This window comes from Mastigoproctus giganteus, chromosome 4 (genome assembly GCF_048544385.1).
Source record: "Mastigoproctus giganteus isolate SK-2022 chromosome 4, ASM4854438v1, whole genome shotgun sequence".
Lineage (NCBI taxonomy): Eukaryota > Metazoa > Arthropoda > Arachnida > Uropygi > Thelyphonidae > Mastigoproctus > Mastigoproctus giganteus.
Window position 1 is genome coordinate 160,721,926 of NC_143578.1, and position 24,915 is coordinate 160,746,840.

Consider the following 24,915-nt stretch of genomic DNA (forward strand, 5'->3'; position numbering starts at 1 on the left):
CTTTGACTAAACTCATATTTCTTGTCATGGACTTCGGCATCCTAAGCTTTTGCTAACTCTTTTATGATAAATGCTGTAAACACATGATCTTGTTTACAGCATTTCTTTACTTGGCTCATATCGGATCTACTCAGGGGGTGTTGGATTTTCGCGTTAAACAACATGAGGCTTCAGTTCACATGGCGAGAGCAAACGCTTCAGAGTTAGCATTTCATGTTGTGAATGAGAAACATTCTTTCCTCTTTAATGAATCCAAAATAATTAATATCCAGCATAATTATAGTAAGTTACTTATTGCCGAAACTCTTGAAATGAAACTCTGTAGAAACTTGATAAACATCTTCCCCACAGCAGCCACCTACAGAACAATGTAAAGTGACTTGTGCTAGCAATACTCTGCTAATAGTCACACCAACTGCAACTGATACTCTGCCAGAAACTGTGAAATTGAAAGCATCACCCCCAAATATTGCAGACCAACCATGCTCAAGAATTATGTACATTGATGCTGGTACCCTGCAGGATGAGACAATCTTAGATATACACGCAGATGATATAGACATTGGGTGTCCTAACTTCCCAAAAAAGAAAAGATGAAATTAGAACGATACAAGCAGGCTGGATATAAAAAGCAGACAGAACCATGCACAATCTCTAAAACTAAATAATGTAGAATATTATACAGTGGAACTGTAGAGGTCTACAAAGCAATATTTTTGTTATTTGTGACCTAATCAAACAGCACAGTCCAATAAGCCTCTGTTTGTAAGAAACCAATCTAACTCTGCAGGTGACTCCAGTGATTAAAAATTATAGTATTTATCAACAAGACAGAAGCTATACTAACTCAACAAGAGGAGGCGTAGCCATGCTTATTGACGACAAAGTTCCCACAAAACAGATCCCGCTGCAGACCACATTAGAGGCTGTTGCGGTACGTATTGTTTTGAATTTTACTTTAACCATAGTCTCTGTATAAAAAAAAAAAAAGTCTCTGTATGCCTTTCCCCAAACAAATAATTCACTGCGAAAGAACTGGAGGACCTTATAAAGCAGCTTCCATCTCTTTTCATTCTACTAGGAGATTTCAATGGGCACCACACTATGTGGGGATCTCCCCAGATAGACAAATGAAGAAATCTCATTGAAACAGTTCTCGACAGCCAGAATCTCATTGGCTGTCAAGAACTGTTATTAAACACTGGTGCTGACACTTATATTCACTTTCCCACCAGAGTATCTACTGCTATAGACTTAACAATATGTTCCCCAAAACTATTCCCAATCATTCAGTGGTTAGTTTCAAGTAACCCACTGAACAGTGACCTTTACCCAATTATTTGCAAATTGCAAACAAGCAGAACCACACATATAGCCAGCCGCATAAAATGGAAATTTTCAAAGGCAGATTGGAACAAGTTCACCAATTCAATTTCCTTTGATAATCAAGTCATCAAAAGCCAATCCATAGATGAAGTTACTGACCACATTACTGCACAGATAATAACAGCTGCAACCTGTGCTATACCAAAAATCGCAGCTGGTCCTCACAGACATGCCAATATCTGGTGGAATGGTGCATGCCGTGATGCCAAAAAAGAAAAGAATAAAGCATGGAATCATTTTTGCAAGTACCCAACAACTGACAACCTGATTCATTTTAAGAAACTTAAAGCTAAGGCACGTTATGTGCAGAAAAAAGACTTGGATCTGGTTCGCTTCCACTATTATAAAAATACCGACAGTAGAAAAATGTGGAATAAAATCAAAAAGCTGGATGGTAAATCTTTCCCCGAATCAATGCCCGTTATAAGTTGGAAAGGTAATGACTTCTCCTCCCCAATAGAAATTGCAAATGCTCTGGCGGATTGCTTTTTTCAAATTTCTGCCACATCAGCATATGAGTCTACCTTTAAACAGCTAAAAGCTAACACAGAAAAGCATAAGCTGAACTTCAATACAAGGGCATCTCCTCCATATAATCGATCTTTTACACTATTTGAACTAGAGAGCCCCCTAAATAGGTCAGGTGATAGTGCACCAGGCCTGATGGGATATACTATATAATGCATTTAAAAATCAAGCTTTGAATTCATTACTAATATACTTCAACCGGATATTCTCAGATGGATACTACCCTCTTTCTTGACACCACTCAATAGTCCTAGCCTTTGCTAAACCTGGAAGGATCAATCAGATCCACAAAACTATTGGCCAATATCTCTCAGCAGTTGCCTTGGTAAGACACTAGAAAAAATGGTTCGTGCTTGTTTAGTATGGTATCTAGAATTTCATTCGGTGATGAATAAGAATCAGCATGGATTTCGAAAAAATCGGTCAACTCTAGACCTTATGATCAAGGCAGAATTCAACATATGCAATGCTTTTATCCGTAAAGAACACCTTGTCATGATCTGCCTGGATGTCGAAAAAGCCTTTGATACCACCTGGCGGTATGGCATACTTCAAAATCTGTATGCCACAGGACTCCAGGGTCAGCTACCACTAATCATACAGAGTTTTTTAGAAAACAGAACCTTTTAAGTGTGTTACTGCAATTCACTTTCCCGTACAGTTGTCCAAGAAGAAGGGGGTCCCACAAGGATCAGTTCTAAGTGCAATGCCTTTGCAGTTAGGCTAAATAATGCAACAGAAAATATTCCGGCTAATGTTGACACCTATTTATATGCAGATGACCTTACTATATCCTATCGCTCATAAACCATGTGCTCCATTGAGCGACAATTGCAGCTGGATACTCAGCCACGTTGCAATTCCAAAGTGGCTGGGTATCCAGCAAAATGTGACAAAGTGTGCAAATGAAACAGCAAAACACCTGCTTGCTTCGATTCCATCCCAGTTCCTTTTTGTGACTATAAGCCAGTCATACGGTGGATATGTACTGAGATGTGGCATAATCAAACAGGTAAAAAACTTCTTGAAATAAAACAGAATCCACAGCTATGTAGATCCAGTTCTCGATTAAACAGGCAGGAAGAGGTCGTGCTTGCAAGAGCAAGAATTGGCCATACACATCTAACACACCTATTTTTACTGCTAGGAAAAGATCCTCCACTTTGCCTGCATTGTAGTTCCATACTTACTGTGAAACATATTATTATTGAGTGTGCACATTATCATTCAGCTAGAATCGCATGTTTCAGATCTCTACTTAGCTCACAAAAACCTCTGCAACTAAGCTGTATACTTGGAGATGATGCCACTTTATCAGAACTTTTCACTTATCTAAAAATGATTAATGCATTTCTAGACTAGTCTCCTTTCATATATTGATCAACACTCCAAAGTAACAGGCACAGTGTGGTCATAGCAGCCCTTGCACCAATAAATCCCACTCCAACAACAACATCTTCCTCATTCAATTTCTAACCTCAATGATGTCCATTTCCACTTACAGTTTGCAAAACCCATGCACTTTTTCTGACAGAATCTCAGTTCATCAGTTCTTAGTCACTGCTCATCTTAGTTGTTCTGGCCCCGGGTGCCAAGCGTATTTCGAGGCCAAGCTATATTCTTGCAATTCATAAAGTGCTCTTGTTAAGCGATTGAAATTATATTTTACGTTCACATTTCTTTAAACAGTCTTACTTTAAAAACAGTTCTATACTTGAAAAGTAACAAGTAGAACACAGAAAGGAAATACACCTTTCTTTACATTTTCCTCTATTTATATTTTTACTAATTAACTAACACTTCAACCGCTTGGCCTCCGAGCGGCACTGCTCCTGCCTCCCAGTGGCGGGGCCGGTAACCTGGGTGGAAAGTTATCCTCCAGGGCGAAAAGGAATAAAGATGGATATAAATGACTATCCACCACTAGAGCCTTCAAATTCAAGGCCAGACAAACCAAATGATGATGACCTAAACCAACCAAAAAGGCTCCGAAGAGAAGTGCAGAGCAATGAGATGCCAAACTTCCTTGTAATACATTCGCTTTCCAACCAGCCTGTCGGCAAATTATCACCATTTGTCATCCAAAGATTTTTGGAATCCATTGCTGGTACACCGGAAATGGTTAAACGACTGCAATCCGGAGACCTCCTAATCGAGACAGCCTCCTCAAAACATTCAGAGTGGCTGCTTAAAACAACAACTTTTGCTGGGCTACCCGTATCTATCACTCCCCGCAATACGTTAAACTCGTCAAAAGGTGTCATCACAGAGTGGGACCTGATTACAGTATCTGAAGAGGAATTAGTACAGGAACTGGGCAATCAAAAAGTAATTAGTGCAAAACGTATAAAGACCAAAAAAGATGGAAATCTTGTTCCAACCCGATCCATAACTTTAACATTCAGCACCACAGAGTTGCCATCCTCAGTAAAAATTGGCTATTTAAACTGCCGAATACGGCCTTACATACCTAATCCCCTACGTTGCTTTAAATGCCAAAAATATGGACACTCGCAACAAGCATGTAGAGATGATGCCATTTGTCTAATTTGTGGTTCCAAGGAGCATACACAAACAGACTGTTCAGCCTCAAGTCCCATTTGCCCCAACTGCAAAGAAAGTCACCCAGCCTTTTCCAAATCTTGTGAAATGTGGAAAATGGGGAAGAAAATCCAAAAATATAAAATAGAGCACAAAGTTACGTACCCCAAGGCATGCAGACAGGTTAATGGACCATGCCCAGTCGTTCATATGCATCTCACACTCGAAGCTTTAATTCAACAGCAGCTCAAACAGATGTATCAATACCTCCCTGCACATCTCTAGCTAACTGGGTTAAAAACACATTATCAAACCCTATAAAAGACACGCATCAAATTAAAATCAGTGAATCGACCAACACTCCAATCAGTATCCCAGTTGAGACTCGGACAGTCCCGCATGACAAAGAAAAACTAAAAACTACTAAACACGACAATAAACCTGAATCATCCACTGGTAGTATGGAAGTAGATGTAAACCCAAATCATGAAGAACCATTACTAGAACTTCACACAAACGATACTATGGATACTGGAAACTCTACCTTCCTGAAAAGAGACCGAAAAAAATCCTCCTCAAACAAAAAACAGTCAGATGAATCATCCTCAACTAAACCAAAATGAACCACAGCATCTTACAATTGAATTGCAGAGGCTTTCGTTCCAAAACAGACAATATTCAATACCTAATTAACCAATATTCTCCGGTTGTCTTTTGTTTACAGGAAACTTACCTAACCCCACAAATTTATCCTTCGATAAAGAACTATTGCATTTATCGAAGAGATCGAAATACCGCTAGTGCTGCCCATGGTGGTGTGGCAATCCTAGTAAATTCAAAGATCCCAACTAAACATATCCCACTCCAAACTAAAATAGAAGCTGTTGCTGTTCGTATAATTCTCCATAGTGCAATAACACTAGTCTCAATATACCTACCACCAAACTGTACTAACTCTTTAAAAGATCTTGAAGACCTCTTTATACAGATACCTCCACCTCTCTGTATATTAGGAGACTTTAACAGGCACCACCCATTATGGGGCTCTCCTGAATTGGATAGACGAGGCCGACTAATTGAAAGTTTTTTGGAGGCACTAAATCTCACTATACTCAATACAGGTGCACCGACACGTGTACAGCTTCCAACAGGACACACCTCAGCAATAGATCTCTCAATTTGTTCACCAGTACTAGTCCGAGCCATAGAGTGGTATGTAATAAACGATCCCATGGGCAATGACCACTTCCGAATAGTATGCAATTTTCTGAAAGCAAAGACTCCTTCAATTCAACCCTGCAGAAAGTGGAAATTTGTCCAAGCAGACGGGGCAAAATTTCAATTATCAATTGACCTCAATGAGGAAAAAATCCGCCTCCAGCACATTGATGATGTGACAGATTACATCACGTCGCATCTTCTAAATGTGGCTAAAGACACAATACCACTAACAAATCCGCTGGGCCGAAAGCATTATAATTACTGGTGGAATGCACTGACAAATGCACCACAGCAAAGAGAGCAAAAAATAAAGCCTGGAATTTGTTTCGGAAATGTCCGAGCACAGTCAATCTCATTAATTATAAGAAATTAAGGGCAAAAGCACGCTTCATACAAAAGCAAGCAAAGAAAGAATCCTGGACCCGTTTTGCATCCAGTTTTCACAGAAATACTGATCCCAAAATAATATGGAAAAAAATTAGACAGCTGTCTGGTAAGTTTCCTACCATACCTTCTCCAATCCTCTCCTGCATTAGCTATATCTAATCCTGTAGATATAGCTAATGCTTTAGGCAATACTTTTGCAGAAATCTCAGCAACGTCAGCCTATACTACCTCATTCCAAAGAATTAAAAACACTAAAGAAAAGCATGCTATTCATTTTCAAACTGCCAGTCTTCTCCCGTATAACAAACCTCTGCAATATTCTGAACTTTTACATGTCATTAGAACAGCTCGCAATGGTGCTGCTGGGCCAGATGGGATTTATTATGTCATGCTACAACATCTTGATGACAAAGCTTTGCGCTTGCTGCTGATTTTTTACAATCGCATATTTTTAGAAAATGTTTTTCCAGCATCTTGGTATTACTCTACAATTTTGGCATTCCTGAAGCCTGGAAAAGATCCATCCAACCCAAATAGCTATAGACCCATATCTCTCTCAAGCTGCCTCAGTAAAATCCTTGAGAAAATTATCCACAGAAGACTCGTCTGGATCATTGAGTCGGAACATCTAATGAGCCATAGTCATGGCTTTCGTCAAAACAGGTTATGCTTAGATCTTATGGTCAAGGCCGAATTTGCCATCCGTAATGCTTTTGTCAAATATGAACATCTAGTAATGGTTTCAATAGACATAGAGAAGGCTTTTGATACCACCTGGCAGTATGGTATACTTAGTGATCTTTACCTTCTCGGACTACGAGGCAATCTTCTTATATTTGTTCAGAACTTTCTACATACTAGATCATTTCAAGTTCGATATCAACATGCCCTTTCCCCAACTTTCATCCAGGAAGAAGGTGTTCCACAGGGATCAGTACTGAGTGCCACTCTTTTTGCTCTGAGAATAGATTCTATCACTAAGCAGCTTCCAAATACAGTTGAGACTTACCTTTATGCAGATGACCCTTCCATCTCCTGTCATTCTCAAAACATGAGGTCTATTGAAAGACAGCTTCAGATATCACTTAATAAAATTCAACAATGGGCGAGCCTCAACGGCTATCGGCTCTCGCAGCAGAAAACAGTTGCTAACCATTTCTGTAGACAACGCAAACTTCATCCAGATCCTGAACTTCAAATTTCTAACGTCTTTGTCCCGGTCACTAGCAACATCTAATTTCTAGGATTAACCCTTGACAATAAGTTAAATTTCCTAGATCATATTAAAAATGTACGGACTTCATGTATAAAAAAGTTAAACATACTCAGAGCTTTATCTGCCCAAACATGGGGTGCAGATCGTACCTCCCTTCTTCGGTTATACAGGGCATTAATCAGATCCCGTCTCGATTATGGTGCTCCAATCTATGATTCTGCCAGAAAGATTGCATTACGCTGGCTTGATCCCATTCAGCACAGTGCTTTGAGAATTGCAATTGGTGCATTCAGAACATCGCCAGCACATAGTCTCTACATTGATGCTCATGAGCCCCCACTAACTTTACTCAGGAAAACACTGTTACTGAAATATGCTGTCAAGATACAAAGTTGTGCCTCTCATCCCGTTCAGTCATACCTTTTTAACCCACCGTTAGAAATCCTATGCAGAAACAAACCTAGCATAGTAAAACCAGCTGGTCTTCGCCTTCTTGAACTGGTGCAAGTTTGGAATATTTCCATCCATTCCGTAAAGCAGGTAGCAACTTATACTCAACCTCCATGGACTCCTCCTCCTCTTCCAATGTGTGACACTTACCTCTGTCAATGGAGAAAGAATTCTTTGCAAGCATCAAATATCAACCAAATTCATGCAGTTCACACTCAAAGATATTCTGATTTCTCCCCAATTTATACAGATGGCTCTAAATCTAATTCAAATGTTGGAGCAGCTGCAGTGTTTCCAAATACAATTGTATCAGCTTCCCTTCCATCAGAATTTAGTATATTTTCTGCTGAATTATATGCAATAAAACTAGCTTTAGAAAATCGCTATTCTAACTGTTCCTTAAAATCTGTGATTTACACTGATTCCCTCAGCTCAATCATGTCGTTATGTAATTCCTCAGATAAAGTTCATCCTGTTCTAGATGAAATCAGAAGCTTATTACTGCAAATTAAAGAACCCAATCAACAGGTCACTTTTTGCTGGATTCCAGCATATTCCGGTATTTTAGGCAATGAACTGGCCGATAAAGCTGCAAAAAATCCAACTACCTTAGATTTAACAAACATCCCTGTTCCAGCATCAGATTATGCACTAACCATTCATGCTGCTTGCCTATCACAATGGACAGCACTGTGGCACTCTCAGACTAATAATAAACTCTTTCAGTTTAAACAAGACCCGAAAATTTGGCGCTCCAGTGTCTGTACATCGAGACGAGAAGAAGTAGTCCTCTCAAGGGCAAGAATAGGACATACTCATCTGACCCACCTTCATTTACTGGCAGGGGATGATCCACCACAATGTACACATTGTGGTGGATCATCTCCTGTTCTAACAATTTGAGCAGACAATAAGAATAAAACATATTCTTATTGTCTGCTCCTATTATAAACAAGCCAGAACTTCATCCATGATCTCACTGGTTAATCTTCATAAACCAATAACTCTTGAAAATCTGATTGGTGATAAGGCAAATATTTCTGAATTTTTTGACTTTCTCAGGCAAACTGGGCTTTTTAATTATTTCTGATTTCAGATTTTCTTCTGATTTATGGAAAACTCATGTTTTAATATAATAAGTGAATAGGCACATTATAGCCTTAGCAGCTTATGTGCCATTAAGCCTCCGTAACAACAACAACAACTTAGTTGTTCTGTATGATTCCTTTTGCCTCAAAGATGGTACTTGTGCATGTGCCCGTTCTGATATTCCCTGTCAGAGACTTAGCAATTTGGAATCTCCTCTTTTTGATCTTCTCTGGATTAAAATCTCTATACCACATTCTGTCAAATTTATATGTTGCCTCCATCATTCACCCAACTTCACTAATCACTTGGAACTCTTTGACTTCCTATCTTTGAAACTTGACTTTCTCCAGTCCATTTTTCCTAATAGTGAGGTAATTTTCCCTGGTGATTTTAATGTTTGCAACTCCAGGTTTTTTTTTTTTTTTTTTTTTTGTTTGTTGTTGGTGCATCGGCTTCTGTGGCCATAATGCACCTCCCAAAGTTTTTGCATTTTACTGTGATCCAAGCCCGAGGCGTGATTCAAACCCCCGACCTTTGGGTTGCCAGGCAGGCACTTTACTCACCTGGCTAGCCTGGTTGGTGCACACAATTCCAGTTGGCTTCTGTTTTCTTGTCACATGGAACATCTGATTGAGATGCTGAAGCTTTTGCAATTACTAGTATGATCTCATATGGATTGTTCATTTATCTACCAGAATACCAGACAATCCTAACCATGCAGCCAATGTGCTTGATCTTTTTCTCACAAACAACCCTTCAAAGTACACTGTCTGGATGAAACCAGCTTGGTGATGGTCTCCTCCAATGGAGCTCTTATCTTGTGCCCCTTGACATGGTTAGGGCACGTAGCAGTGATGCTGCTGATCCTCCAGATTAGTGTCACTGGTATACAATGGCAATAGCCTATCTTCCAGGCTAACATCAATGAAATCCAGTGTGTTTGCCATGCGCTGTGTGTGTGTGTTAGGTGCCTCCGTAGCCAGGTGGGCAGGAGCAGCAGTGCGTAGCACACGCTTCTTGATCAGACCAGGGTTCGAGCCCGTGACCACCAAATACGGAGGATGCGGAAAGGTCAGGAAATATCCCCGGAGCAATATGGCCTTAGTTGCTAATGCTCCTTAAAAAAAAAAAAAAAAAAAAACTGTGCGCTGTGACCTGTGGAAATTCAGAAAGGGGGGGGGATTCTGGTGGTTGAGGCTTCCAGCTTCAACACACCACTCTGGCACCTGCTTTGACAAGATGGGTGGTCATGGATGGCCTGGCTGGGATCAATTGGCTATTGGATTTGCTTGCAAGGTTCAACCGTGTCAATGCCATGCTCCTACCCTCATGGTTCGAGGGACATGGTTCAGGCTGGAGGCAGTGTGGTTATGGTGTCTTGGTAGCCTGGCATCCCACTCCTGAGCTCGTTTTGCTTGCCAGGTAGTGGGCGTCCCTTTGGGCTCCATGGTGAGTGGGGAACCACCTGCCATATAGACATCAGCAATGTATTTCAGGACATGACACCTCCTGATCCGCCTTGGACAAATATTTCTGTTAATTACGACAACTATTTTCAACAGTGGGGTAAGAACACCTTGTTCCCCTCCAGTATCGCACAATTACATGAAACTCACTCTTCTAACTCAGAGGCCTGTAAAATCTATACAGATGGATCAAAAACTGAGACCCAAGTACTTGCTGCAGCAATCTTCCTTCATTCACCATTTCTGTTTCATTACCAACAGAATGCAGTATCTTTACTGCTGAGCTTTATGCTATTAATTTAGCTCTTGATTGGATAACTGAATTTTTAATTACGACTACTTTAATATACACCGACTCACTCAGTGCTGTCACTGCTGTAATAAGTGGTAACAACTCCTCTCACCCTGTAATAAAACAGATTCATTCTAAGTTACTTGCCTGTAAGGAATTGAACCAAACTGTGACATTCTGCTGGATCTGAGGACATTCTGGAATAGCCAGCAATGAAAGAGCAGATCATGCAGCCGAACAACCAGAAACCACTATTTCGCAAACTATTCAAGTTCTGTATACAGATTACAAACACATTATCCGTAAAGCATATTATAATAGCTGGTCATTAATCTGGAAAGGTTATCCAGGAAATAAACTCTACCAAATAAAACCGAAACCAAAGCTGTGGCTCTCCAGCTTCCAAAAAAACAGGCAAGATGAAATAATTTTAGGAAGGCAAAGGATTGGGCATGTTCACCTCACTCACCTGTATCTATTAACTAATGACAGTGCTCCCCAATGTACATCATGTCAAGTACAACTGACCATTCGCCATTTGTTAGTGGACTGTCCCCACTTTCAAAATATCTGCTTAAACACCTTTAAATCAATTGCTAATACCCAGTCAATAAATTTATTGCAGATTCTGGGAGATGATTCTAATGAAAAAGAACTATTTACTTTCCTAAATCGTATAGGAATATATCATAAAATATAGTTATTACATTAAAGCTAATATTTCATATTCACCATTAGAAAGACACAATATGGCCCTAGCAGCCTATATGTCGTTAAAAACAACAACCACCTTTGAAGTGAAAGGAATCATACAGTGAATAATTGGGACAACTGACATGAGCGATGGTCAAATCAACTGATAATTTGGATTTTGTCAAAAAAAAAAAAGTAAGTGGGACTTGGTAGACTGTGGATGGAAATGGATATCATTGACATCCAGAACTGACACACTTTGTCTAACGTAACGATTTTTGATTAGCACATAACAAATGGATGTTAAAGCAGTAGAATTTCTTTTAGTCAAGTGGTGCTGACTTTCGAACTACTCATTTCTCTTGCCTGCTGTTAATATTAAATTATAATAATACCACATCTATCTGTAGGATTTACAGCAAAAATACTTCAGACTATGAGAAAACAACTGAAGTTGGGCAATGGCATCATTACATAACATCTCATATTATGAATTCCTTCACAGCCAGTCTCCTCTGCCATTATACTTTGAGTAAGTAATACTTCTGTAGTAGAGAGGACTATTGTTATTTAGTCTTCTCTAGTAGAGAAGATTAATGAAGAATAGTCATGATTATTCTCAGTGGCCACCACCCAGATGGCCATTTCAGGGCTATTTGACTTCTCATCATTGAGTGGTTATGTACCCTAATGCGATAAGTTCACAACTGGTTTGTCAACTGTTATACCATCGGGGTGCCTACCCACTCATTGATGAGTAGGTAGGCAACCTGAATTCCAAATACCCCTAATTCCAAATACCTATAAATCTCTATTCCAAATACCCCAGAGAGCAATGGCTGTCTGGTTGGTGGTGCCCACTGAAAATAAGTAACAATAGCCTTTTTTACTGGAGAAGCATTACTTATTTTAGCTATAATGAGATATGCAACTTGTTGTGAAGGAATACACAATATGAGATGTTATGTAATGATTCCACTGCACAACTTTGATTGGTTTCTGTGTATAGAAATGATAAAATGCACTAACTTATATGTAGTACCATATCTACCCTTAGATTCTGCAGGAGAACAAAGAAGGAAGAAAAGTAAAATTCCTTCTTTTTTTTTTTTTTTTTTTTTTATGTGAATCCCAAACACGAGAGGTATTAGAACCTATAGTACTTAGTACCGTGCTTGGGTTGGAGGTTGAGAAGATGAAAGAAGATATTTGATGACATTGGACTTGAACTTCTGTAGATTGTAATTTTCAGGAAATACGTATGAAGGAAGGTTGTTCCAGAAAACTGCAGTTGAATGAATAAATGAGGAAGATGAAAAGTTGGTTCTGTGGGTTTGAAGTTGAACAGTAAATGGATGTTGGCTGGTGGCGGCACGTGTTCGGAATGTTTTGAAAGAGAGAGCGGAAATTATAGAAACCAATTCAGAAGAACAGTGCCCATGGAAGTATCTGTAGAAGAGGCATGCAGCAGAAACAGTACGTCTATGAGAAAGCGAGTGGAGAGACTCTGTTAGAGATGAATCATTAAATAACATAAATGCCCTCTTCGGAATGGAATCAAGAAGCCTGACAGAGGTTTTGGGGGCACCACCCCAGATGTGGGAACAATATTCCATGGCAGGGCAGATTCGCGATTTATACAGAGTGAACAGCTGTTTGGAAGAAAAGTAATGCCGAGAGTGAAAGAGAAAACCAAGTATTTTAGATGCAGAGGAAGCAATATTTCTAATGTGCTTGTGCCAAGAGAAAATAGAAGTCAGGGTAATCCCCAAAAGAGATATATCATTTTGCCTAGAAATCGGAGTGTCACTAAAGATAAGCATAGGAGCAGAAGAATCCTTTTTGCGAGATATAAGACAAGACTGAGTTTTAGAAAGGTTGAAATCAACTAAGTTGTCTTTGCCCCACTGGAGAATTACCTGAAGATCGTCATTTAAGGAATTGGTAGCAGATTCTCGAGAAGTTGAAGCTGATTGAGCCCGACATGGTTTCTCAAAATGGAAAGTGGAATGCAATGTGCCATCATCGGCAAAACTATGGATAGGATTTCCAGTCAATGGAAGAAGGTCATTAATATACAAGAGGAAAAGAGTGGGGGAAAGAACTGAACCTTAGGGGACACCGGCATTAGTGGAGAAGTTAGAAGACAGAGAGCCATCTACCATCACCCTCAGTGAGCGATCAGAGAGAAAACTGGATAACCAATTACTAAAAACAGTTGGCAAACCATAAGATGGAATTTTGTTTAGAAAACCTTCATGCCAAACACGATCAAAAGCCTTTGAGATATCAAGAGCAACTACTTGTGTTTCACCGAACCTTTCCATTGAATTAGTCCATAAATGGGTAACATAAGCCAAAATATCACCAGTGGATCGACACTGACGGAATCCATACTGGCGATCGTTGATCAGCCGGAAGGTTTCTAGGTAGTTTAAGAGTTGGCGGTTAATTGATTTCTCCATTACTTTAGAAAGAGAAGAAGTAATTGCAATGGGGCGATAATTGGATGGGAGTGATTTGTCACCCTTTTTAGGGACTGGCTGGATATGAGCAAATTTCCAAGCAGAAGGAAAAACACCTTTGGAATAGGAAAGTGAAACAAGGCGGCAAAGAATAGGAGTAAGTTCAGGAGCACAGGTTTTGAGAAAAAGTGGAGAAATACCATCAGGACCTGGAACTTTCTTAGCATCAAGATTCATCAAAATCCTTCTGATATCCTTTTGATGGAAGACCACAGGAGGCATTGAATGGAGTGTGTTGGGAATGGTGGGAGGTGTTTTACCAAGATCATTAATACATGAGCTGGAAGAAAAATGGGATGCTAGCAGGTCAGCTTTATCCTTGGCTGAAGTGACAACAGAACCATCTGGTTTGGACAGAGGTGGGAGCAGAGATGGACAAAAATTGCGGCCAATAGCTTTGGCAAGAGACCAGAATGCTCGGCTACCATTAGGGCAAGAAGCAAGTTTTCTACTCTTAGCCTGTTCAAACTCTAGTTTGGACTGATTAATAACTGCTTTACAATTGTTGCGAGCTTTGGTGTAGGCAGAGAATGAAACTGAAGAATTAGATAGAAGCCAATTACGATATGCAACATTCTTCTCTTGAACAGCCTTAGCACATTTATTGGAAAACCAAGGTTTAGATAAAGGATGAGATTTTAATGTGGAGTGTGGGATAAAGGATTCCATTTCTACAAGAATAATTTCACTGACACGATCTGAGCAAACATTGAAATCGGAAGTTTGAAACAGTAATCCGACCAAGGAAAAGAAGAAAAGAAATCTCGCAGGTCATCTCATTTTGCATTCTTGTAATGCCAAACAACACGAGGTTGGGAATAGCCATGAGATAAAGGCTCCATTGGAGAAGAGACAATCACCAAGTTGTGATCTGAAGTGCCAAAAGGACCTCTCACTTCGAACGTGTACTTAGAAGGGTTGTTTGTGAGAAAAAGATCAAGCATGTTGCTGTATGATTAGGATTATCCGGTATTCTTGTAGGTAAATGAACAATCTGTGCAAGGTCATTAGTAATTGCAAAAGCCTCAGCATTTCAACCAGCTGGGTCGGTGTGACTAGAAAACGGAAGCCAGCTGAAGTTGTGAACATTAAAATCATCAAGGAAAATTACCTCACTGTTAGGAAAGTTGGACTGGAGAAAGTCAAGTTGCAAAGAGAGGAAGTCAAAAAGCTCCAAGTGATTAGTGGAGTTGGGAACGGTAGAGACAACAGATGAATTTGACACAATGAGGTAAAGAGATTTTAAGCCAGAGAAGATCAAAGAGAGGAGATTCCAAATTGCCAAGTCTCTGACAGGGAATATCAGAACGGACATATGCACAAGTACCACCTTTGAGGCGAAAGGAATCATACAGACTGGAAGTGGAAATGGACATCGTTGAGATTAGAACTGAGACCACGTATATTTGTGAAATGAATTAGGAAGTGCTTGGGAGGTTTAGATCTTTTCTGAGTTCATTCTTTGAATGCATTGATATCAAAGTTTGAACAGACTCGATGAATTAGTGGTAAAAAACAAAAAATCAGCCTTGATACAGGTAGAAATTATTGCTGACATTATCCAAACTTGTAAGCAAATTATCCTCATCTTCACTATAAGGTGGTAGATGACTTTCATAAACCAGTGTTATACCACCTTGGCGCATTATAGCCTTGGAAGCTAATGCGCCAATAAAAAATCAAATCAAACAAACAAGTTATACCACCACTTTGCTTATTGGAGGCTTGAAGTGGTGAAACCCATGTTTAGTCTCTAGAGCAAAGTTTCCGGCATCCCCTTTCCCCCATACTTCTCCTTCAGCCCATGCACGGTACTAAGTACTATAGGTTTTGATACCTTTCGTGTTTGGGGTTTTCATAAAAAAAAAAAAAAGAAAGAGATGCTCAGAAGTTCACAGGTGACTGATGCATCTGTATTCCAAAATAATGACCAAGGTCTTGGAATCATACTTCTATAAGCTCAAAACATCACTAGAATTGCTGCCTTCAAATGAATTTTACTTGTCTGGATAATGCACAACTTGAATATGACCCAACTGTGGGTTGTATTTTAGGGTTCAAGAGGCCCACTTTTATGTTAGTGAATATGAATAACTGTTGCTTGAATTAACCATATCATGAAGAAAACTTGCACACAATAACCAACATATCATTACATGTTGAAAAGATAAGTTTAGTGCAGTTTCACATCTACTTTAATAACTGGGCCATATTTTTTAAAAGAAATTTTTAATGGACACTGCATTACTGTATGTGAATGGACAGAGATACACAAATATTTTAGAAAAAAATTGTGATATCTGACTGGAAACAAGTGGGGGGGGAGGCTGTTGGACTAGGTGACCTTTCAACAGGATGGGTACTTACTATGTATTTGCCAGAAAGTTACTGAGTTATTAAGAGAACAGCTTGGTGGAAGAAACTTCAGTAAAGCTTTTGAAACAAAGTGGCCACCTAGCAGTACAGATTTGAATCCCTCTGATTACTGGTTGTAGAGTTATCTAAAAGGTTTCATCTCTGTCATAACCCAAAAGATATTGCACAACTAAAGAGTTCTGTCCTAATAGATATGATGTTTCCTGAGATTTGCACGCTTCTGCTAATCACAGGATGAATTCCTTAGAACTGTTTATGGCTAAGAGGGATGAATCTTTGAGAACAATCCTACCATTTGATCCATTTACATTACTGGAAGGTGACAGTGTCGAAAGGATGGCAGTTAAATTTGGCTCTGAGAGTAAATTGTAATTCAAAAGTTTTTACAATATTTTTTATAACCATTTACCTTTCTGTGCATAACTTGTATTTATCCTTAATAAACTTGTAAATACAGTAATTTCGGGGCTTCACTTGAGCTTAAGCTTTATTATGATCAGTCAGTCAGTCATCATCTAATATTAATTGATAAATTTCCACATTATATTTAAGCTAGCAAGTCTTAATGGCTTACTTTTAACTTATTTTACCATTGGAGAAAATAATTCTACTCTGCATTATTTTTTTCTCTCTTTTTTACCAGAGGAAGTAAAATTTCTGTCATTAATTAATATTATTTTTAATTGAATAGTATCATCAAGAAGGTGAATACATTAATCATTAAAACTTTTTAGGTATTATTATTCTAGTTTTGTGGAACTATTTGGTTCCATCATCAGATATTAGGTAGCCTCAGTTAATAACTTTGTGTCAAGCAGTGGATAAATGTGTGGAAGAAAACGTACGAAACACACCACTTGGTTGCTCGTTTAGATTTGATACATTTACTCACCTTTTGACACAAGGTTGCTACTTGCAGCTGTTGTCCATTATACTAAACATAATCTACAATAGTATTCATAACCTATTTAAATACCGCCATTGAAATAGTACCCGACGTTTTTACTCGTTGTGAAGGAATTCACAATATGAGATGTTATGTAATGATGTGACTTCACAACTTCGGTTGATTTAATTTGTATAAAATTGTTTAGCTTCATATTATTGACAGAGTGTGAGATAGCTTTTATATATATTATTTATGCAGTCTTTATTGTTCTGTTGAATTTAAAGAACATATTCATTTTCTGTAGGTAGATCACAGAATGAAAATCTCGTGCCCTGTGATTTGTTGTTACTTCGAGGGCCATGCATAGTCGATGAATCAATGCTCACTGGCGAGTCAGTACCTCAAATGAAAGTAAGATTAAAATTTTATTCTGAACCTGTATGCTTCCTTTTGATAATAATATTATAATGAACAGGAATTGAATGGAAAACCTCAGTACCGAGTAGCCACATAACCACTTGGGTGTTAATCCAAAAATTTTTTTCGGAACATATGCTATTAATATGTGCTAACACTTTCTTTTTCCACAGCAAATTTGTTCAAGTAACTTCTTTGCAAAAAGACAGAAAAATTGTATTTATGGGCTGAGAAGTGCCAACTGAGGTTGAACATTAATAAATGCAAGCTGCTGCATATGGGCCACAGTAATCCCAGAATAACTATCAGTTAGTTGATACTACATTAAAGGCAGTGTAGAATGAAAGATACCTAGCAGCAGTCCAATGTGAAGTTCTCTGTTAGCATAGCCCATGGGGTTCTGTCAGTTATGTATTCAAATTTTTCCAGCAGGGACAAGGAAATGATTCTCCAGTTGTATAAGGCAATGGTTAGGTCTCAAGTTGACGCTGCATACAACTCTGGAAGTCTGATTTTAGGAATGATGTGGATCTGTTGGAACAAATGCAAAGAAGAGCAACAATATTAATCACGGTTTCACACAGTTACCTTTAAAAGAAAAACTTCATTGCTCTAAAATGAATCATCTGAAAACCAGGTAACTGCAAGGAGACCCAATTGAACTACTAACGTGTTTAAATGAATTGAATACATTAAATTATGATGGTATTCTTACTCTTTTTCAGATGATACCGGATGAAAACTGCATGAAAGCAGTGTAAGTGTAATAAATATAAACTGAAAAGGATGGTTGCAAGGTAGAAGTGAGAAAATTTACTTTCAGCCAGAGTAATTGAGGTCTTTTTATTTTTTTGTTGTGATGGGTAAGCTCACTATCACTGCTACAGACACAATTACAGGCAATCCCCATATAATACGGTACTTCTACAACACTGTTTCGCTTTAACATGATTGATAAACTGTGGCAATCCTCACACAACACGGTACTTATATAACACATTTTCGCTCTAACACGGTTAGAGAATTTTGGTAAACCTTGCATAACAGGGTATTTTTGTGTTTTTTGTGCGGGAGAAAACCCTGCTATTAGTTGGATGTAATTTTTCAACATTTCTACTCTTTTTGAATCTCCGCTGTTAACTTGCTAGTGAAAAAAAAACAAAAAAAAACAGAGAAATCAGAAATTCCTGTATTTTATTTTGTTGGAAAATCCCCGTGTTACGTTCTGTGCTATTGAACTTGTGGAATAATCTAGATTTCAAAGTTTTACTACTATTGGATAGCACAACAGGCCATCCAAAAGATTTACGTCATCCAAACATTGAATTTATGTTCCTGCCTCCTCAGTTATACTGGGTTAATACAACTTATTTCATTCAGCCATTAGATCAAGGCATTATATCCACCTTTAAAACTCATTACATCAGAAAATTGTTACAGTGGATTTTGGAAAAATTGATTCCAAATCTATTGAAGTAATGGAGACATTGAAACATTTCTCAATTGTGGACTGTATCAGAATCATAGCTTTATCGCTGAAAGAAGTAAAACTGTCAACGTTAAATGCTTGTGGAAAATGTATAGCCAGAGTCAGTTCATTCAGGAAATATTGTTGAACTGGCAGAAAATGGAATCGGTGAGATAGTAGAACTTGCTACATCGGTAGGAGGGGGAGGTTTTGATGGTATGACTACCGAAGCCCTCGTGGGTAGCACAGTTGATAGAATTGCCCTCCTCCCCACACTTGCTGGAAAAGACCTGAGTTAAAATCCCATCAATGACAGGAGGAATTTTTATGGGCCTGTTTCACGTAGCTGAGTTAGTTGGGTGAGGGTAGCATAGATTTTTTTCTCCTGGAAACTTGGGTTCTTCGTCCAGAAAAGCAGAAGATCAATCTCAGGAGACACACAATTGCAGACAAATATAAACAGAGTAACATGGCCTTAGTCGCCGATGCTCCTAAAAATAAAAAAAGATATGATTACTGAAGATGTTCAAGAATTACTGGTAGAAAAAGAGGCTGGTGTAGCAGATTTGGTGGAAATGGCATTGAGGTAAACCAAATCAATTCAAAAGATGATAGCGCAGATTAAAATTCTCAACTTCCAAATTTTTCACTAAAAAGCATCATCATCATCAGCCATTTTCAATCCACTGCAGGATGAAGGTCTCTCCAGCAACTTTCCAGTTCCTTCTATTTTGAGCACTGGTCATCCATTTACTACCCACAAACTTGTGAATTTCATCTATCCATCTCCGCCTTTGTCTTCCAGGTTTTCTTCTAGCTCCTCTTGGATACCATTCTGTTATTTTCTTAGTCCATCTATCATCATGTCTTCGAGCTATGTGTCCTGCCCAAGACCATTTTAGTTCTTTAGTTTTGATAAGAATGTCCTTTACTTGATTTTGTTGCCTAATCCATGTGTTTCTCTTCTTATCTGACAGTCTGATTCCCAATATGATTCGTTCTATTCTTCGCTGTGTAGTTCTCAGCTTCTCTTCCATTCTTTTGGTGAGTGCCCAAGTTGCACTTCCATAAGTCATGGTGGAGAGTATACATTGGTTCATTATTTTACGTTTCAGACAAACTGGGATATTGCTCTTCAGTATGTGACTATATTTCCTGAATGCTATCCATCCAAAATTTATTCTTCTCTTGACTTCCATCCATTTATCATTATTACAGTTAATAACTTGTCCCAGATAAGTATATGACTCCACATTTTCAATTACTGCTCCTTCAATCATTATTTCCCTTTCTGTGGCATACTTGTTCCTCATTACTTTTGTTTTAACCATATTCATCTTTAGTCCAAAATCCTTACTAGCTGTGCATAACTGATTAAGATTTTCCTCTAATTCTTTGGGATCGTGGCTTACGACCACAATGTCATCTGAAAATCGTAAATGGTTTAGGTACTCTCCGTTCACATTGACTCCTTTCTGCGACCAGTCTAATCTTCTGAAAGCTTCCTCAAGGGCAGCAGTAAACAGCTTCGGAGATATTGTGTCTCCTTGTCGAACTCCTTTCTCAGTTTTAAATTTCTTACTGTCTTTGTCTAGTCTAATAAAGGAGGTAGCACACTCATATATTTTCTTCAAAATCATAATATATGGGGTATCAATGCCTTGTCTTTCCAGTGCCCGAAACATTGCCTTATGCTGTATGGAGCCAAATGCCTTTTCATAATCCACAAATGCCAGGCATAATGGTGTTTTATATTCATTTGCTTTCTCCATTAGCTGTGATATTACGTGAAGGTGATCCATAGTTGAGAATCCTGTCCTAAAGCCAGCTTGTCTTTCGGTTGATTCTCATCAAATATTCTTTCTAATCTGTTAGTAATGACCCTTGTGAACAACTTGTAGATATGGGATAACAAGCTAATTGGTCTATAATTTCCAATTTCTGATTTATCTCCTTTCTTATGCAGCAAAACTATGATTGCATTATTCCACTGCTTAGGCGTCACACCTTTTCTAATACACTTTGTGAAGAGCCTTGCCAGTTTTTGTGTTATGTCTCTTCCTCCCAATTTTAACAACTCTACAGTAACTTCATCTTTCCCCGGGGCTTTCTGATTCTTCATTTCCTTCAATGCATGTTCTACCTCATCAGGAAGAATATCGGGTATGTCGTATGTGTTGCTACTTTGCAATCCATCTTCCCCACTGCTGGCATCATTCCACTGCTCCTTGTATAATTCTCTATAGTAGTCTTCTGCTATTTGAATTATGCCTTCTCTGCTGTTTATAAGTACACCATCGCTATTCTTCAGTTTCAGTATCATTTGTCTTTCTGTATTACTGCTCATGGCTGCTGATTTAAATCCTTTGTTTTCCCTTAATGCTTGTTCTACTTTTCTTGTGTTAAATCTTCTTATGTCCTCTCTGAGTCTCTTTCTAATGGCTTTGCATAACTCAGTATACTCAATTTTCTCCCTGTCAGTGTTTTTCTTGCTTTTCATTTGTCGTCTTCGGTTCATCATGACAAGTGTTTCTTGACTAATGTTTTCTTCTTTGGATTTCTGTTTCCCTATAGGTTTCTTGGGCTTTATCACTTTCAAAAAGTTGTAATATTCCTCTTCAATATCTTGGTCCTGAGCAGTCTGCAGAAGCTCAAACTTGTTCTTAAGTTCCAGTACATACTGCTTTTTCTCCTCCTCTGTTATTTCAAAGACCTTTGTATTATTTACTTGAGTCATAGTTTTCCTTTCCTTTCCTACATCTATATCAAGTGTACATCTTACTATTCTGTGATCACTTCCAACATTTACCTTATTCAGGACGGTAACATCATTCACAATATATCTTCTGTTAGTTAGGATGAAGTCGATTTCATTAGTAGTTAATCCATTTGGACTTTTCCATGTCCACTTTCTGTTCACCCTTTTCTTGAAAAAAGTGTTCATTACTGACAGTCCTTGAGATTCTGCAAATTCCACAGGTCTTTCACCTCTTTCATTTCTTTCACCAATTCCAAAATTTCCTATAGTTCCCCTTTCTGCGCTGTTTTGTGTTTTTCCAACCTTAGCATTGAAGTCTCCCATAATAATAGTGTAGTGGATTTTCTGCTCATCTAGAAGACTCTCAATTTCGGTGTACATTGCTTCAACCTCTTCATCATCATGGCTCGATGTTGGTGCATAAATCATTATAATCTTTAGCTTGTACCTCTTAGAAATCTTGAGTATTAGTCTTGAGTATTAAAAAGCATACAGGAAGGCATAAAGTTAGCCGAGGAATTAGAATCTTATTTTTTGAAGGTAGATTCTTGAATGAAAGGAACCTAAAGTTCAAAAGGCAGCTTCAAAAATGCTTAGTTCCATACGATGAAATTCACAGATTTATCAAGCAAAAGCAAACAAACCCAGATTACTGATTTTTTAAAGAGAGCAGGAGATGCACAAAACCTAGAATGGTGTATTTTTGTTAACATTTTGTTAACAAAATAGTGTATTTTTGTTAACATTTTGTTAATGAAATAGTGTATTTTTGTTAGCTTTTGGAACGTAACCCCCTTTTTGTACTTTTTCGTAGTCCTGTATAACACGGTTTCACACAACATGACATTTTATAGGAACTAAACTACCATGTTATACAAGGGTTCCTGTAGTTTACCAATCCCAAATTACTTCTTTAATCTTTAACTTCATTATTTTCACTAGGTCAGGGGACAACCTTACATGCTTGTGATTACTTGCTTTTCCTTTTTGAAAGCTAGTGGCATTTTCATATCTCCAGTCTGTAGGACCCCCCCTTCTTCTTCTTCATATCCAAGTATGCTCAAATAATTATGGCTGAAGGTTTGCTTACCTCTTTGCTGCTTTATTAATATAATTGAATAGATATTATCAGCTCCAGGTGCCTTATTTATTTTAAGCTTCAATCATTTCTTTCATTATTTTCTTACTTATCACAAAATCATTTAACTCCCAATAGTTATAATTTGGTATACCTCTATTATCCCGAATCCTAAAACCTTCATGTGCAAATGTAGATGAAGGTAATAAGATAATTTTAGATAAAAAATTATTTCAGCCAAATGAAGGATGATAATAATACATGTTACCACTACTTTTAGCATTAGCATCAATAGGGGCATATGATGCAAGAAAGCAAGCTTATACAGCATCAGCAAAAAAAAAAAAAAAACCCTCCCCATTAACCCCTATCCATTCACTCCAAAAATGTGTCCACTTCTTCCTTGAATTTATTTACTTGTTCCAGCAATCAACTACCCACTGGCTAAAGGCAAATTTCCACACATCTGTTTGACAACTACTTTTTCTTATCTGGTAGGTAAAAGTGGTTCTTCCCTTAGTGTTGTAATAAGCAAAGAATTTTTTTTTGCATCCTAAGCCAAGGACTTCTCATAATTTGCCTTGCTTTGTTATTGGACTAGATTATACCAGCTTATGTAATTGTTCCCCCCCATCCCCCAGTGATTTATAAACAGCCCATGTATTTTTCTTCTTTGCTACTAGTCTCATCAGTTCTTTTGGCATTCATTTACAATCGTGCTCAAAAAAATTTTGTCACTTGCAGAATACACAGAATTTTGAAATTTGGCAATATATAGGGAAGGGGGGTATCTGAGTATCTGAGTATTCATTATCTGAGTCCCCACAGTTAAGAAGATTTGAAAATTAAAGAATTAAAGGAGCCCCTTGAGGAAATTGACCAAGCACTTGAATATTTTTGTGAGAATGACCTCTTCATGATCGTGCAGCAAAAATAAGTACAAAGACATAACTAAATTTTACGGCACAATATTATCTGAAAGAAACAAAACAAACAAGCAACTCTGGATTCATTCTTTATTCGTAAAACTGAAAAATAATGTAACTTCAATAAACTTTACTGAACCTTATATTGTTCAACATATAATAAAAAAATGTCTAATAAAATAATTCTTTCATTTTTCAGTTCCTTCAATCCATATTTTACTTTATACAAGTACATAGTAACTTTCATATTATGAACGCATTATGAAAATATGCTCCCTGTTTTAAGTGGAATTTTCTGGAACTTATTATCCTTGGATAAGCGTAAAGTGTATGTTTATTGTCAGGCGGCACCAGGGGTTTCCCCTGTCTCTGCAGCATAAAGTGTAATGTGTTTGGGGTCTAATGGCATCAGGGGTCCACCCCATCTCCATGTTGTGTAACACAGAACTATGTGAAAGCTAGAGATTTTACAAAAGTGTAGAGGGTATTGTTCTGTTGTGTAATGTCATGGTATGTTGCTTCTCTGACCTTTTAGCCATTGGGCCCCTAGAGTAGAGTGTAAGAATGTGTTTAGTGTCAAACGGCACTAGGGGTTTCCTCCATCTCCGTGTACTATACATTGTGAGTGTGAAACAGAACACTATCAATGCCAGAGGTTTAAAAGTGTACGGATTTTGTACATGTGTAGTGTCGTGTACCATTGTTCCTCTGGTCATTTAGCCGCTGGACTCTTAATGGGACCCAACATTGTCCACTCTCTGCCTCATGGAGGCAGACCAGGTACACCAGTATTATAGTTATTTACTCTGGCAGGTCCTGCCACCTAATTTCCTGAGATTTCAGTGGCTAATTAGACCCTATCGTTGCCCACACTTTTCCCTGAGGAAGCAGGTCAGGCAACCCAGTAGATTATTTTGAGTACTCTGTCAGGCCCAGCCACCTAGTTTCCAAGGGTTTCAATGGCAAAAAAAAATAAAAATAAAAAAAATAATTGGGGTAAATGCTATTAGCTAGATTAGGATGAAATAGTTTCATGAGCGTGAGGTTAAATTTGGACGCAAGTTAGTAATTTAGCTACGTTAAGTTTGGGGTACCCACTATCGGTCCTTCGTAGCCGAGTGGTCAGGTGCCGGGAGTGCAGTAGCACACACCCTTTGAGTAGACCGGCGTTCAAGCCCGACTGCTAAATACGGTCAATCTTCACTGCGC

The 24,915-nt window shown here is 38.3% G+C and overlaps 1 protein-coding gene across 1 annotated transcript in view; it reads left to right on the forward strand.

Moving 5' to 3' along the window:
• The window catches only part of LOC150087146 (endoplasmic reticulum transmembrane helix translocase), a 760,787-nt gene that overhangs the window by 175,154 nt on the left and 560,718 nt on the right, over positions 1-24,915 (forward strand). The window contains exon 6 of the mRNA XM_090371851.1: positions 17,364-17,470. Within this exon, the coding sequence (XP_090227977.1) occupies positions 17,364-17,470 (107 nt within the window). The remainder of the gene's footprint in view (positions 1-17,363; positions 17,471-24,915) is intronic.